Consider the following 14,333-nt stretch of genomic DNA (forward strand, 5'->3'; position numbering starts at 1 on the left):
ATCATTAGTTGCCTTATAAGGAGCTCTGGAGGCGTTGTTTTGTATGCAAATGACCTGAACGGGGACGCGCCACATGGTGCCATTCCCCAACACTGATATCTCAGGTGCGAACGTTTGAGACATAAGAGACATATTACCAGCGTGTTGAGGACTCAGAGTGAACTTGTCATTGATTCTGTCTCAGTCGGTTCCAAGATAAGTCTTCCAAGAGAACTCTTTGGAAAATATTGGGTAATGAGACCCAGTGTCTTTATATCTGCCAAACCTCTTTTCGTTGTGCTGTATTAATGACAATGAATTTGAATCTAATCTAATCTAATCTAAGATACTGCTAAAACACGAATGTGAATCAGATAAATATGGAGCCTAATAGATCTCTAATAAAGCATACACTGCATACGACCCCATTATCACCGTTTGATAAAAAGAAAAGAAAATTGCATTCTAGCGCCTTCTAAATGGGGGACCCTGATGTAAACAAGACGAAAGTCTTTCTCTGGTCTGTATCCTCTTAACAATTGTGTGTATTGAGCCGTACTGTATTGTACCCATCTGCAATCTATTAAATAAAGTTTTCATTGATTCATTCATAGTCGTGAACAGAATAACATTGCCGTGTAGCCCTCCAACCACTAGGTGGCGAACAAGTGTAAACTTCTATTAGATGTTCGCTTGTTGTGCTTGGATGTGACGTGTTGTTGTGCACGTTATCCTGTGGATACTGGTGGCTAGGCTATCTTTCCCCAGCGTTTGAGCGAGCAGATCTATATCTTTACAGTATTGGCGTTAATTTAGTTAATGTCCACATCCCTTATCGGGTGAGTTGGAATGTATAAAGAGAAAGGCTAGACCTTAGTATTATATTTCATTTGATATATTTTGTTCGTTGGTTGCAGCCAAACTATCCAGCATGTTAGCTAACATTAGCTTAGCCAGCTTGTCCTGACAGTCTTACATTCATTCATCAAAGAACATACATTTAGAAAGATCGACTTTAGTCCCCCTGTAATGTTAATAAGCGAATAAGTAGGACTTTTAACTAGTTTCGTTGCAGTCCAGTATTGATCCCTTGTTCTCCATTTTCCATGCAGGCGTACTGCACTATTAGCACTATTACTCAGACTAATTTATATTGTATATACCCAGTTTAATCACCTGTACATTGTATATTGCTGTTGCACTTTACTGTTACATTTGCACTCTGGTTGGATGCCAAACTTATTTTATTTGTACTGTACTTACTTGTGCTGCATAATGACAATACATTTGAATCTAATCTAGTTACTGGAGTGGTGTTTTTGGTCGAATATAAGAAGGTCAATTATTTAGTCAAGTGAATAAGATAAAATCTTTTAAATTTTTTAGGTTAACAGAAAGTTCAGAGTACAATGTCGCTCTATGACGACGTGGGGACAGGGGTGGGGACCACCACTGACTCCAAAACCGAGGGCTGGTCCAAGAACTTCAAACTCCTACAGTCCCAGCTGAAAGTGAAAAAGGCAGCGTTGACTCAAGCCAAGGTGGGTCCTCAAGTTTGGAAGTTTAGTCCATAGTCCTACCTATTATTGTGTCTTAAGCCATGACCTACCCGTCTCCCACCCAAGCCCTGTGGCAAAATATTGATGTGTGTGTGTCATGCAGACCCAGCGTATGAAGCAGGTCACTGTCCTGGCTCCCGTCATCGACTTGAAGAGAGGCGGTTCCGGTGAACTTGACAGACAGATCTTGGACACGCCCCCACACGTCGCTGCAAGCCTTAAGGTGACGATCCGACACTAAAATATGGTGTTTCACGAATCCCTGCCATCCCTGTTTCGCAAGTAGTAGCCATGTGACGCCGGCCAAGTGCACATATCTTTCACGATCGGTCCTGTGTCTGTGATTTTATGTTTGTTCGTCAGGACGCGGTTTCTGTGATTTCATTGTGTCTGTCGTCGCAACGTGGTGCTGTGTCTGTGATTTCATTGTGTCTGTTGTCACGGCGTGGTGCTGTGTCTGTGATTTCATTGTGTCTGTTGTCACGGCGTGGTGCTGTGTCTGTGATTTCATTGTGTCTGTGTCGTCATGGTTTTGTGGTGCTGTGTCTGTCTGTGATTTGTCTGTCTGTCGTCAGGACGTGGTTTCATGGTGTCTGTCTGTGGCCAGGACGCGATGCTGTGTCTGTGGTTCCATGGTGTCTGTCTGTTGCCAATACGCGATGCTGTGGTTTCATGGTGTCTGTCTGTCGCCAGGATGCGATGCTGTGTCTGTGGTTTCACGGTGTCTGTGGTTTCATGGTATCTGTGGTTTCATGGTGTCTGTGGTTTCATGATGTCTGTGGTTTCATGGTGTCCGTGTCTGTCATCAGGACGTGGTTCCCGGCAGCTTCTCCGCGGGCGACGCCCTCGTCCCCCTGGCGGATGAGTACGACCCCATGTTCCCGAACGACTACGAGAAGGTGGTGAAGAGGCACCGCGAGGACCGGCAGCGGCAGCGAGAGACGGAGAGGCTGAAGGAGATCGAGGACCGGGAGAAGTACGGCCCCCGTCTCAGTAGCCCACGTGGGATCCAGAGTAGGGCTGCACGATTAATCGGAAAAAATCGCGATCTCGATTCATAGACCTATGCAATCTCCTTTCTAAATTATGACGATTAAAATTATTATTTATTTTTTTAAACTTTTTACTTAACTTTTTTTAAATGATGACGATTCTGACTTGAGTTATTTTGTATGTTACAAGAGACTTTTAAGTTTAAGTCAAGCACTTTCATATCGTCGCCCTCTTAAAATAGTGGCCTAACTCATAATTCCTCGTTTTTCAGGAAACATAATAAACTGAACCATATAGAGAATATATTATATTTATTAATAATTTCACACAAAAATGTTATGACAATAGAAGACAATTAACATAAAAATAACGATGTCTATCAATTATGTAACATAAAAGGAATAAATGACTTGGGCCAATTTACGAATATGCCGTTGTGATTTGAGCCATTTTAAACCTGACTTAGGCCAAATTACTTCTTGAGTAAGTGACTTGGGCAAAACGTGTCACTTCTTTTATTCCCATTTCTTTGACAGACAATGGGGAAGGATAAGCCACACTAGCAGGGCACTCAGGAGACAGAGGGCAGTTTGGCCGTGGTTGGCCCTTTAAATTCAATAAAGCAAACTCAACAGTTACAACTCAAATCACTTATGAGGGCCGACGTTCCACTCTACTGGTTAAAGTTGCTTACTCGTGAGTAGTACGTTCGTTGATAAAGAAAAATACTGTCCACAGCCTCTCCAGTGTAAAACAAAGATATCCAAATGGTTTATTTCTCTTCCACAGCGAAGTCTTTCTTTACAGAAGTGGTCCTAAAGCTATTTACCTAAATATTCACATTACTACTACAAGGTAAGAAAACTGTATTTTCACAGTCTCCAAAATCACTGCCGACTCGACACATGAAAATTCCTCCACACTGGAAAGCCGTAAATCAACTTGCTGGCTCTTTCCACAGCAAAACGGTAGGCTTGGCACCTTGGTTGAGAAATGCAGGCTTCAGTCTATGTTGTTTAGTCTATCTGTTGAGTCCTGTTTCAAGCTACACACTGCCTGTTCTTCTTCTTCTTCTTCTTTAGAGTTTCCGGCAGTGTAGACGCATCGTGGCGTATTACTGCCCTCCGCACTTCTTTTGATGGTCTCTTCTTCTTCTTCTTCTTCTTTCTTCTTTCTTCTTTCTTCTTTCTTCTTTCTTCTTTCTTCTTTCTTCTTTCTTCTTTCTTCTTCTTCTTATTTGAATTTCCGGCAGAGTAGACGCATCGTGGCGTATTACTGCCCTCCGCAACTTCTTCTTTCTTCTTCTTCTTCTTATTTGAATTTCCGGCAGTGTAGACGCATCGTGGCGTATTACTGCCCTCCACAATTCTTGCTTCGTCCACACTTGAGAAAGTTTACACTCCTCTTCTTCTTCTTCTCATCTTCAAAACACATTTCTATCGTCTCTGTCTCCTTCTTCTCTGCTCCTCTTGTCATACAATCACAATACAAACATATATAGAGACACAAATGTTCTAGAATGTTCGGTTATGACATCATACGGTGACATCACCAATGTTCCAGAACGTTCGATCATGACATCATACTGTGACATCACAAATGTTCTAGAACGTTCGGTCATGACATCATACTGTGACATCACAAATGTTCTAGAATGTCTATATGACAAATAAGACGGTTCAATGACTTTATCTAAATTCAATCAATATTCCTAATGCCGTTTCAATGTAAGGTTATAAAAATAAACATTCATATAATACAATAACCTAAATATATAGCTTTGGCTCCTACATCACTTTTGGCTAAATCAAACATGCCAGGTGAATCAAACACTGAGGAGGAGGCATGTTCCTCTCCTCACTTCTCCCCCCAGCTCTTTACTGGGTTTTTATTGTAGTTAAATCACTCAAAATCAAACAAATGGCAGGAAAATCAAACACTGGGAGGCATGTTCCTCTCCTCACTTCTCCCTTCAGCTCTTCTTTGCAGAGCTATTGATTGATGCCTATTTATGTGGCAAATTATCGAAGAAGTGATGACACTCGGTGGGCATGACATGTTTCATGGACTGAAGGTCCTGAAACTTCCTCTCTGTGATTGGCAGAGCATGTGGAAACATTCTAATCCATGTCATCAGCTCGTTTGGCACCTGGACCCTCTGTGGCAGTGCTTCCCATGAGTTATCCGAGAAGGATAGCTTGTAATGGACCTTGCCATCACTGCTAAACTGAAGAGCCCGCAAATTATGTACAGTCGGATCTCCAGCTTTTTTGCCTGGTCTGATGCTGAGGATGTAAGAGCCATTCAATTTCAGGATTTCATCATGCTTGACCACCTTCACATGGTAGGGTGATGGTCTGATTCTTGCAGTCTGGAGTATGATCACGTAGTCTCTCGGGGTGATGATATCCGTAATAATTTTACGTTCAATGGTACTATGCATGCTGTCACACTCTATTTGTATGTGTCCAGCAACAAGGTACTTCTGTGTTATTAGTACCCCATATTTCCTGGCAAGCTCAGAAAATGCATTCGCCACATTTGCATTGCGGTTCTGATAACCACAATCATCGCTCCACACTACTATCTCCTTGATTTCTGGATGATCTTTGATCAAACCTTCAAAATGGCGATATTGAAGGTGTGCGAATACTTCGCTACTTCGCCCTGAGTCTCGTCCCACATGTAGCAGTACCCTTCCTTTGATTTCAAGTCATAGAGGGTAAAGTTATGGACCTGCAGTTTTGTTTTATAATACAGGCAGCTGGCTTGGGTTTTTGGACACAGCAGCACGGATTGCAAGTCCATTGTCCAAACGGCTTCTCATTGTTTGCAGAATCCTTGTCGTGTGATTTCTCTTGTCTTGCTTCATCTTTTGCCATCACATGTGCATCATATTTGGCCTTACTGATATTACCATGCTTGAATGAAACACAAACATCACACTGATCTTTTCGAGGAATGAATACGGAATACTTTCCTTCATGGAACACATCTGTAAAATGCCGTATCCCAACGGCCCTCACTCCAGCAGTTGCAGCTGCTTGTTGATATTCCCGATGTAGTTGGGAGATGGTTGTGCCTGGGTGAAGGAACTTCTTGTCTTTGTAGGTCGCTGTGCTTCTGCAGTAATGCGAATCAACAGTGGGCAGGTCCTTCAACCAGTCCTTAAGGAAATCTGTGACGTCAGTTTCCAGCTTTGCATGCTTGCCACTCTTAGGTCCAGATTTAGTTGGCGGGGCTGCTGCTTGTCTGTCATGGTCGATGGTGTCTTCATTCAGCCAGTGTCTAATGGTTATTTCATGGAGACCAAGTGTAGAAGAAAAAAGTGCCTGGCACACTTTATGACTCGTTCCATCCTGAAGTTTAAGTTGGTAGGACAATGACACATTGCCCCTGGATTCTTCAGCAACTTTCCTTTGCTTTATGGCGACCTTTGTGACCAAAGTTTTGATGTATAACCGACGTTCTTCCCAGGTGTTCATCGACCAAACATTCTGAAATATCCACTGCCTCTGTTCTTCTGTAATGGATTGGCAGTCTCGAGTCTTGACTTGTTCACAACTTTGAATTGCAGGGAGGACACTTTGCCTTCGTAGGTATTTTGTTGCCACCTTTGCCCTTGTACGGCATTCCTTTGAGACGTTTCTGCTTGGATTCATTCACTATTTTGTGTTTAATTAAACTATAATTTGTGACAGTAAAAGACTAAATAACTACACATGTATAGCCTGGCCTATATTATAGTAAACCTTATCACTTACCAATAGGGGACGAGCCCTGAATCATTGAAATTACTTCATCCAGACTGTAGCTTTTCTTGCTTCTCGAAGCATCTGCCATCTTGAAAAGTTGTAAAATTGCCTAAGTTGCATGTCTTGTGACTTAGGCAAAAGATAAAACTGCCTAAGTCACACTCTTGACATAGGCAAAATTCTTCCAGGGTAGAAACAGCATGATCCTTTCAATTAAGGATGTAGGCGATTGTACCAGAGGGTGGCCAGCATCATGAAGATATGAATTAGGCAAAAAAAAAAAAAATCCAAAAAATGACTTAGGCCATTATTTTAAGAGGGTGACGAATGTTATGTTTTTTTTTTCTTTTAATCTTTTCCCTCCCTTTTTCCGATTTTTCTCCCATCCCACTGTTAGTCGTTATGCCAATTCCCAACCCCCTTCCTGGTTGTTGCGCACTCCCCCCTACTGTTGGTCCGGGAGGCCGGAGACTGTCACATGCTTTCCTCCGACACGTGCCATTATTTTAAGAGGGTGACGAATGTTATGTTTTTTCTTTTTTCTTTTAATCTTTTCCCTCCCTTTTTCCGATTATTCTCCCATCCCACTGTTAGTCGTTATGCCAATTCCCAACCCCCTTCCTGGTTGTTGCGCACCCCCCCCTACTGTTGGTCCGGGAGGCCGGAGACTGTCGCATGCTTTCCTCCGACACATGTGCAGTCAGCCGGCAGCCAGCCTGGCAGCGCAGATTCTCACCGGGAGAGTGTAACGTGTGGAAGGTCACACTACCTCCCTCCAGATCCTACCCTCGCTGTGCAGGCGCCCCGACCGAACTGTAGGGGTCGCTGTCCACAACGCCCAGGACCCACCCATCAGCTTTCCCACCCCTAACACTGCCAATTGTGTTAGTATGAACGACCAGCCAAGCTGATGGCAACGCCGAGAGCTGGACTCGAACCCAGCGTCTCCAGCGTTGATGGCGAGCGCCTTACCCACTACACCACCTAGCCGCCCCATATGTTATGTTTAAGTTTAAGTTTAACTCACTTTGATAAATGATTTTATTGAAAAAATAAGAGTTGTGTGAGAGAATCGTGATCTCAATTCTTAGAGACAAGAATCGTGTTTAACACTTTAGCAAGAATCGTGCAGCCCTAACATTCCAGAGTGACTTATGTTGTTTGTTTGTTTTTATTGTGTTTGTTCTATGTTTTAATCTAACTGTGTGTGTGTTTTCAACATTAGCATCTTGATCATTCCGCCTCTCGGGTCTCTGTCTTTCTCAAATCTGCTGTATAATCAGTGTTGTGCAAATGCAGCCATGAATACCATAAGTAAGGTAGTAAAGGTACATAATGTATGTTATATTATAGCCATACGTAATATATTTACGTTTCGTGTCGGTTTAAAAAAAAAACATTGCAAAACCGCGTGACCAGGAGTTGAACTAGCCATGCTTGTCGTGTGGGGGGGGCTTGTGCGCTGAGCACTAGACCAAGCTCCCGTCACGCTGTAACATTTGCTGATACTAATGTAAATATATTACGTATGGCTATTGTAGCTAAGGGGCTACACAACCCTGACTGTATTGAGATATGTTAGATTAAACCACTACTAAAGAATATTAATAGCCAGACAGTACAGTTAGACAAAATGGCGGACACTCCATTGACTGCGCGGGGACAGGGATACAAGTTGAACAAGCATCATGTTTAATGTTAATAGCAAACATACATATTATTTATTACGGTTCTCCTTTAATACTAGAACGTCAGTGCTACAAAGTCAACGGTAACGAATGGTTCCTAGACTACGAATACTCGACCGGTGGAGCTCGGAAGGGAGTGAGACGAAACGAGGCGATACAGGGAAAAGCAAGATGGTGGCTGGAGACGATGGTTTCTCTCTAGAGCTCCTGCTCCTGAGAAACTGTAGACTGGTCGGATAATCCTGTCGTCGCTGGGAGAAGGGGTCTCGTACGGAACCGGTCCTTGTATTCCTAGCGCCCGATGGCAGGGTTAATAGCTATTAATCCAAAAGCCTGTTGAAAAGCATAGATGGTAGCTAGCTAACTTCGTTTGTACGTGAAGCTAACCCGCAGACGGTCTCCAATGAGTAGTTATATCCAAACAGTGCTGGGTTTAACTATAAGTCTCTCCACGTTACTTCGCTTACAAGTCACTATACGGTACCACTAATGGCTCGACAATGTTATAGTTGTATCTAAGTAGCCATTAGCTCTCTATAACGATACACCGCTATCGGTCTGTGTACAACTGCACCAGACGTCTTTCACTCTCGCTCTGCTAGTTTTCCTGTTATGCTGCTGCTGCTGCACGTCGTCTACCCAACATACTCTATCTGGTTCCCTGTTGGACCCAGCCTGTTCACCTGTACAGAATCAATGCGCTCGCTCTGGGCTTGTCCGGGCATGTCTGAAACCATGTCTAGGGGGGCGCGCCCTGGCGCCTACGGCGTTAAGAATGGGACACACAATAAGCGAATGTTGAATACTGGTAGGTAAACAGATGACGTGAAAATATATATATCTTATATATATAAACAATATATAAGTTATACAAAATAATAAACGCAGACTTTCAGTATTAATCTGGACCTTCAGAACTGCTATAACATATCGTACGTTATGAGAGAGCAGGAGCGGCAGAAGGAGATGGAGGACGGGGAGAAGTACGGCCTCCACTTCAGTAGCAAACATTTGATCGAGAGTGACTTACGTTTGTTTTTTTTGTTTTATGTTTTATATTTTTAGTTTTAATCAAACTGTGCTCGTGTCCAGGAAGAGGAAAGACAGGCACGATGGCGGAGCCGCACCGAGCGGATTCTCTCGCTTCCCGACGACGGAAGGAGATTCGGACGAGGAGGAGGATTACGAGAAGGAGCGGAGGAAGAGGAGTGAGTTCTGTGGTCTCCCCTCGTTTGTACTATTGGCACCTTTCTCTAGAATTTTTTTTTGCCTGTGCTGAATGCTGATGTCTCTCTCCTTCTTCCCCCCTCTCTCCCTCTCTCTCTCTCTCGCTCTTTCACTCTTTCCCTCTCCCTTTCCCCCTCGCTCCCCCTCTCTCACTACCTCTCTCCCCCCCTCTCTCTCTTCTCCCTTCCCCCCTATCTCTCTCTTTCCCCCTCTCTCACTCCCCCCCTCTCTCTCCTCCCCCTATCTCCTCTCTCCTCCCCCCATCTCTCCTCTCTCTTGCTCTCAGCTATGGGTGGAGCAGCCATTGCTCCTCCTTCATCACTAGTGGACAGAGATGGTGAGTATAGTTCATGTGGAGCTGTTTACCTTCCTTTTTCATTTTGGAATGAGCATATTTACTCACCTTTTTTCATTTTGGAATTAGCATTACTCACCTTTTTTCATTTTGCAATTAGCATTTGCTCACCTTTTTCATTTTGCAATTAGCATTTGCTGACCTTTTTCAATTGGCATTTACTCACCTTTTTCATTTTGGAATGAGCATTTACTCACCTTTTTCATTTTTCAATGAGCATTTACTCACCTTTTTCATTTTGGAATTAGCATATTTACTCACCTTTTTCATTTTGGAATTAGCATATTTACTCACCTTTTTCATTTTCGAATGAGCATATTTACTCACCTTTTCATTTAGGAATTTGCATTTACTCACCTGTTTCACAGCGTTGCCAGCCTCGAGGCTCAAAACACCTTCCCGCCTTTTTCTCTCATCTGAAGGATACCCCGGGGTTTGCTTATTAGATTAGATGAACCCTTTCACTACCACACTACAGAAGGTTAACCCAGTTACCGTCGGTAGTGTGATAGTAAAGGGTTAACCTTCTGTAGTGTGGCAGTGAAAGGGTTAACCTGCTGTTGTGTGGCAGTGAAAGGGTTAACCTTCTGTATATTGTCGCAGTGAAAGGGTTAACCGTTAGGTAGTGCGGCGAAAGGGTTAAAATGTATCGCCATCATAGAGCACAAGTACAGGACAAAGAAAAGAAATGTGGCATCCAACCAGAGTGCAGATGTAACAGTAAAGTGCAATAGTGATATACAATGTACAGGTGATCAACCTGTTAAGCTGTAGGTTTTTTTTATTATCATAAATCGATCAATAGTGACCGTATTTGATCCCCACATGGGGAATCATTGGAAAGCCACACTCATTGGCTATAACCCTGTCCAAAAATGATCGAGATCGCCAAATGATTGACGGAGCTAGAGCCCTGGGAGTCGTGTACGTGTCGTGTCGTGTACTTTGCCGTGTACTTTGGCGCACGCCTCACATATCGGCATGTAATTCGAGAACTGTTTGGTGTCAGTGTAACGATACAATATCGGCACACAAAATATCACAATGCTGTATAGATTTTCCCCCTCCACCCCTACTAGACATAACCTGTATAACATTATCTCGAAAAGATATGGTGCACATCACCAACATGTATTAAGTTACAGCAATCATAGGGGCTACTGGCTAGATGGCTAATGTCAGAGAAACAGACACTGCAGGGTTCAGATGTCTGGAGTAAAATGTATATTTACTTTGAAATGTAGTAGGAGTAAAAGTGCCAAAACTGTTAAGTTCCCTCAAATAGAAATACTCAAGTAAAGTAGCCTATAGGCTGCTTCTAAAGGCAGAGATATGCTTCAACGTCTGCTGTCACTGTTATTTTGTGCATGGGTGCTAGACCGACATACTTCCACGTTAGTTCAACGCCTGGGTTGCAGTACACGTCGAACCACTAGGTGGCTGTGCTGCGTTGTGTTTTACAAATGGCTATATTTTCTGACTTCCTCAGCCAGTCTAATAACACAGTGTGGAGATACGTCTGGCTGTGAGAGACTAGTCTCTGTATGGAGCTTGCAGTGAGAGACTAGTCTCTATGGAGCTGGCTATTGTGCAGTTGTTCACTCGGTCCAGCAGGTGGCAGCAGTGTTTTCAACATTAACATCTTGATCATGACCCCTCAGGTCTTTGTGTTGCTTATAATCAGTGTTGTGCAAATGCAGCCTGATTACACTTAAAATACGTAAGTAAACTACTCATCAACCACAGGAAAAAGATACATAATGTACCTTGTGTCATAGCCATACGTAATATATTTATGTATTGTATACACGTAATATATTTATGTATTGTATATACTTAATATATTTATTTAAAAAAACATTGCAAAACCATGACCACGAGTGCTCTGAGCACTTGACCAAGCTCCTGGTCACGCTGTTTTTTACCGTTTTCTTTTTCTTTTACTTTCGCAGATACAAATGTAAATAATATATTACGTATGGCTATAACATAAGGCACATTATGTTAATTTGCCAACATGGTCTCACCAGAAAACGTAAATAAAGTACTAATCTTGACCACAGGAAAAAGATAAGAAAGGATCAATCTTGGGCGGCTACGTGGCGTAGTGGGCAAGGCGCTCGCCACGAATACTGGAGACGCTGGGCTTGCCTGTTCGAGCCCAGCGCTCCACATTGCTTTCAGTTTAGCTGGTCGTCCGTACTAATACACATTGGCCGTATTAGGGGGTGGGAAACTGATGGGTGGGGATCGGGCGTTGTGGACAGCGACTCCTACAGGTCGGTTGGTGCGCCTGCGCAGTAGAATCAGGAAGTGTCGGGGGCAGCGTGAGCCTCCCACGTGTTACTCCTCACCACTGAGAGATCGAGCTGCGCAGGTGAAAAGATGCGACTGCTGTTACCTCAAGTACCGGAGGGGACTTGTGCTATGTATGACTTAGTCCACATTGCAGCCGGCTTGTGGGAGGCAAGAAACAGCGTTCGTGACAGGGGAGGGTTGAATTGGATGATGCGAAATTGGGATGGGAGAAAATATAGAAAATGGGAGAAAAAGTGGATAAAAAAAAAAGAAAGATTAGTACTTTCTCCTCTCCTCTCCTCTCCTCTTGTCTCATATCCACCTCTCCCCCCCTCTCTCTCCCTCCTTTCTCCCCCCCTCTCTCTCTCAGGCACAGCTGTGTCGTTCTCTTATGAAGATGAAGGGCGTCCCCCCAGAGGCTCTAAAGCAGCCATCCCGCCCCCCATGTTCGAAGACTCGGAGCGGCCTCGCTCACCACCTGGTCCAACCAACTCCTTCCTGGCCAACATGGGGTGAGTGGACGCACACACCCACACGCACGCACACACACACACACGCACACACACACACACACACACACACACACACACACACACACAAAGGCTGAGCCAGAATGTTCGAACGTTTGTTCGTTCGTTATATTAACATTCAAATTCTAAATCAAAATTTAAATTTTATGTGTCTATTCACAATGTGGTTTTTCTTCACAGTTGCAGATAAAGATTAGGCTACACTAATATTATAGTATTAAAAAAAACGTTATATTCATTAAAGAAAGTTGATTTAATAAAAAAGAGACTAATTTAATCAGATCACTTTATTCAAATTGAGGATTTAGTTTGAGGATATTAAAAAAAAAAGAAGAGAAAAAAATTATAATAATAATTAAAACTTTGAATCCCAAAAACAGGCTTCGGGGACAGCCTTAACACACACACGCACCCACCCTTTCTGCTCTACTCCACCCAACCCATATTTGATTGGTTTGACTTATGGCGACGACCATCAGCATCTCCACCCCATCTAACCCTCTTTTTCTTTTTGACAAGACGTCCGACATCTTGGTGAGAGCCAGACTCTCTCTCTCTCTCTGTGTCTCTCTCTCTCTCTCTGTGTCTCTCTCTGTCTCTGTCTCTCTCTCATGCGATGAAATGTAGGCCGAGCATTAGATCACATAATGACTTGCCTTACAGTAGACATATTCTATTAAACCATTATTCTGTCTGTCTGACCCACTGTCTCCCTGTGTGTGTGTGTGCGTGTCTGTCTGTCTATCTGTGTGTCTGTCTCTGTGCCTGTCTGTCTATCTGTGTGTCTGTCTCTGTGTGTGTCTGTCTGTGTGTCTGTCTCTGTGCGTGTCTGTCTGTCTATCTGTGTGTCTGTCTCTGTGCCTGTCTGTCTGTCTGTCTATCTGTGTGTCTGTCTCTGTGCGTGTCTGTCTGTCTGTCTGTGTGTCTGTCTCTGTGCGTGTCTGTCTGTCTGTGTGTCTGTCTCTGTGCGTGTTTGTCTGTCTATCTGTGTGTCTGTCTCTGTGCGTGTCTGTCTGTCTGTCTATCTGTGTGTCTGTCTCTGTGCGTGTCTGTCTGTCTGTCTGTGTGTCTGTGTGTCTGTCTCTGTGCGTGTCTGTCTGTCTATCTGTGTCTCTGTGCCTGTCTGTCTGTCTATCTGTGTGTCTGTCTCTGTGCGTGTTTGTCTGTCTATCTGTGTGTCTGTCTCTGTGCGTGTCTGTCTGTCTGTCTATCTGTGTGTCTGTCTTTGTGCGTGTCTGTCTGTCTGTCTATCTGTGTGTCTGTCTCTGTGCCTGTCTGTCTGTCTGTGTGTCTGTGTGTCTGTCTCTGTGCGTGTCTGTCTATCTGTGTGTCTGTCTCTGTGCGTGTCTGTCTGTCTGTCTGTCTGTCTCTGTGCGTGTCTGTCTGTCTGTCTCTGTGCGTGTCTGTCTGTCTGTCTATCTGTGTGTCTGTCTCTGTGTGTGTGTCTATGTCTGCCCCCCCCCCCAGAGGGACGGTGGCCCATAAGATCATGCAGAAGTATGGCTTCAGAGAAGGCCAGGGTCTGGGGAAGCACGAGCAGGGTCTGAGCACCGCGCTGTCCGTGGAGAAGACCAGCAAGAGGGGAGGCAAGATCATCATCGGAGACGCTGCAGAGAAACGTAAGCTCCGTGTTCCGACACTGTTCCCCTGTCTTCCAACACTGGTCCCTGGTAACCATGGTAACCCCCTGTGTTCCAACACTGTTCCCTGGGAACCCCCTGTGTTCCAGCACTTTTCCCTGGTAACCCCCTGTGTTCCAGCACTGTTCCCTGGGAGAACCCCCTGTGTTCCAGCACTGTTCCCCGGTAACCATGGTAACCCCCTGTGTTCCAACACTGTTCCCTGGGAACCCCCTGTGTTCCAACACTGTTCCCTGGGAGAACCCCCTGTGTTCCAGCACTGTTCCCCGGTAACCATGGTAACCCCCTGTGTTCCAACACTGTTCCCTG

The 14,333-nt window shown here is 44.2% G+C and overlaps 1 protein-coding gene across 7 annotated transcripts in view; it reads left to right on the plus strand.

The window, feature by feature from the left end:
* The first annotated feature begins 691 nt into the window (after positions 1–691).
* The window catches only part of rbm17 (RNA binding motif protein 17), a 28,689-nt gene continuing 15,047 nt past the window's right edge, over positions 692–14,333 (plus strand). For 4 of the 7 annotated variants that reach the window (XM_084330150.1, XM_084330151.1, XM_084330153.1 and 1 more), the window contains exons 1-8: positions 692–818; positions 1,366–1,520; positions 1,642–1,761; positions 2,348–2,514; positions 9,040–9,182; positions 9,488–9,538; positions 12,225–12,366; positions 13,852–14,003. In XM_084330150.1, the coding sequence (XP_084186276.1) occupies positions 1,389–1,520; positions 1,642–1,761; positions 2,348–2,514; positions 9,040–9,182; positions 9,488–9,538; positions 12,225–12,366; positions 13,852–14,003 (907 nt within the window). In that variant the 5' untranslated portion in view covers positions 692–818; positions 1,366–1,388. The remainder of the gene's footprint in view (positions 819–1,365; positions 1,521–1,641; positions 1,762–2,347; positions 2,515–9,039; positions 9,183–9,487; positions 9,539–12,224; positions 12,367–13,851; positions 14,004–14,333) is intronic. The other 3 variants (XM_084330152.1, XM_084330156.1, XM_084330155.1) reach the window with 1 other exon arrangement.

Source organism: Notolepis coatsorum (genome assembly GCF_963971535.1).
Source record: "Notolepis coatsorum genome assembly, chromosome: 15".
In the NCBI taxonomy this organism is placed as follows: domain Eukaryota; kingdom Metazoa; phylum Chordata; class Actinopteri; order Aulopiformes; family Paralepididae; genus Notolepis; species Notolepis coatsorum.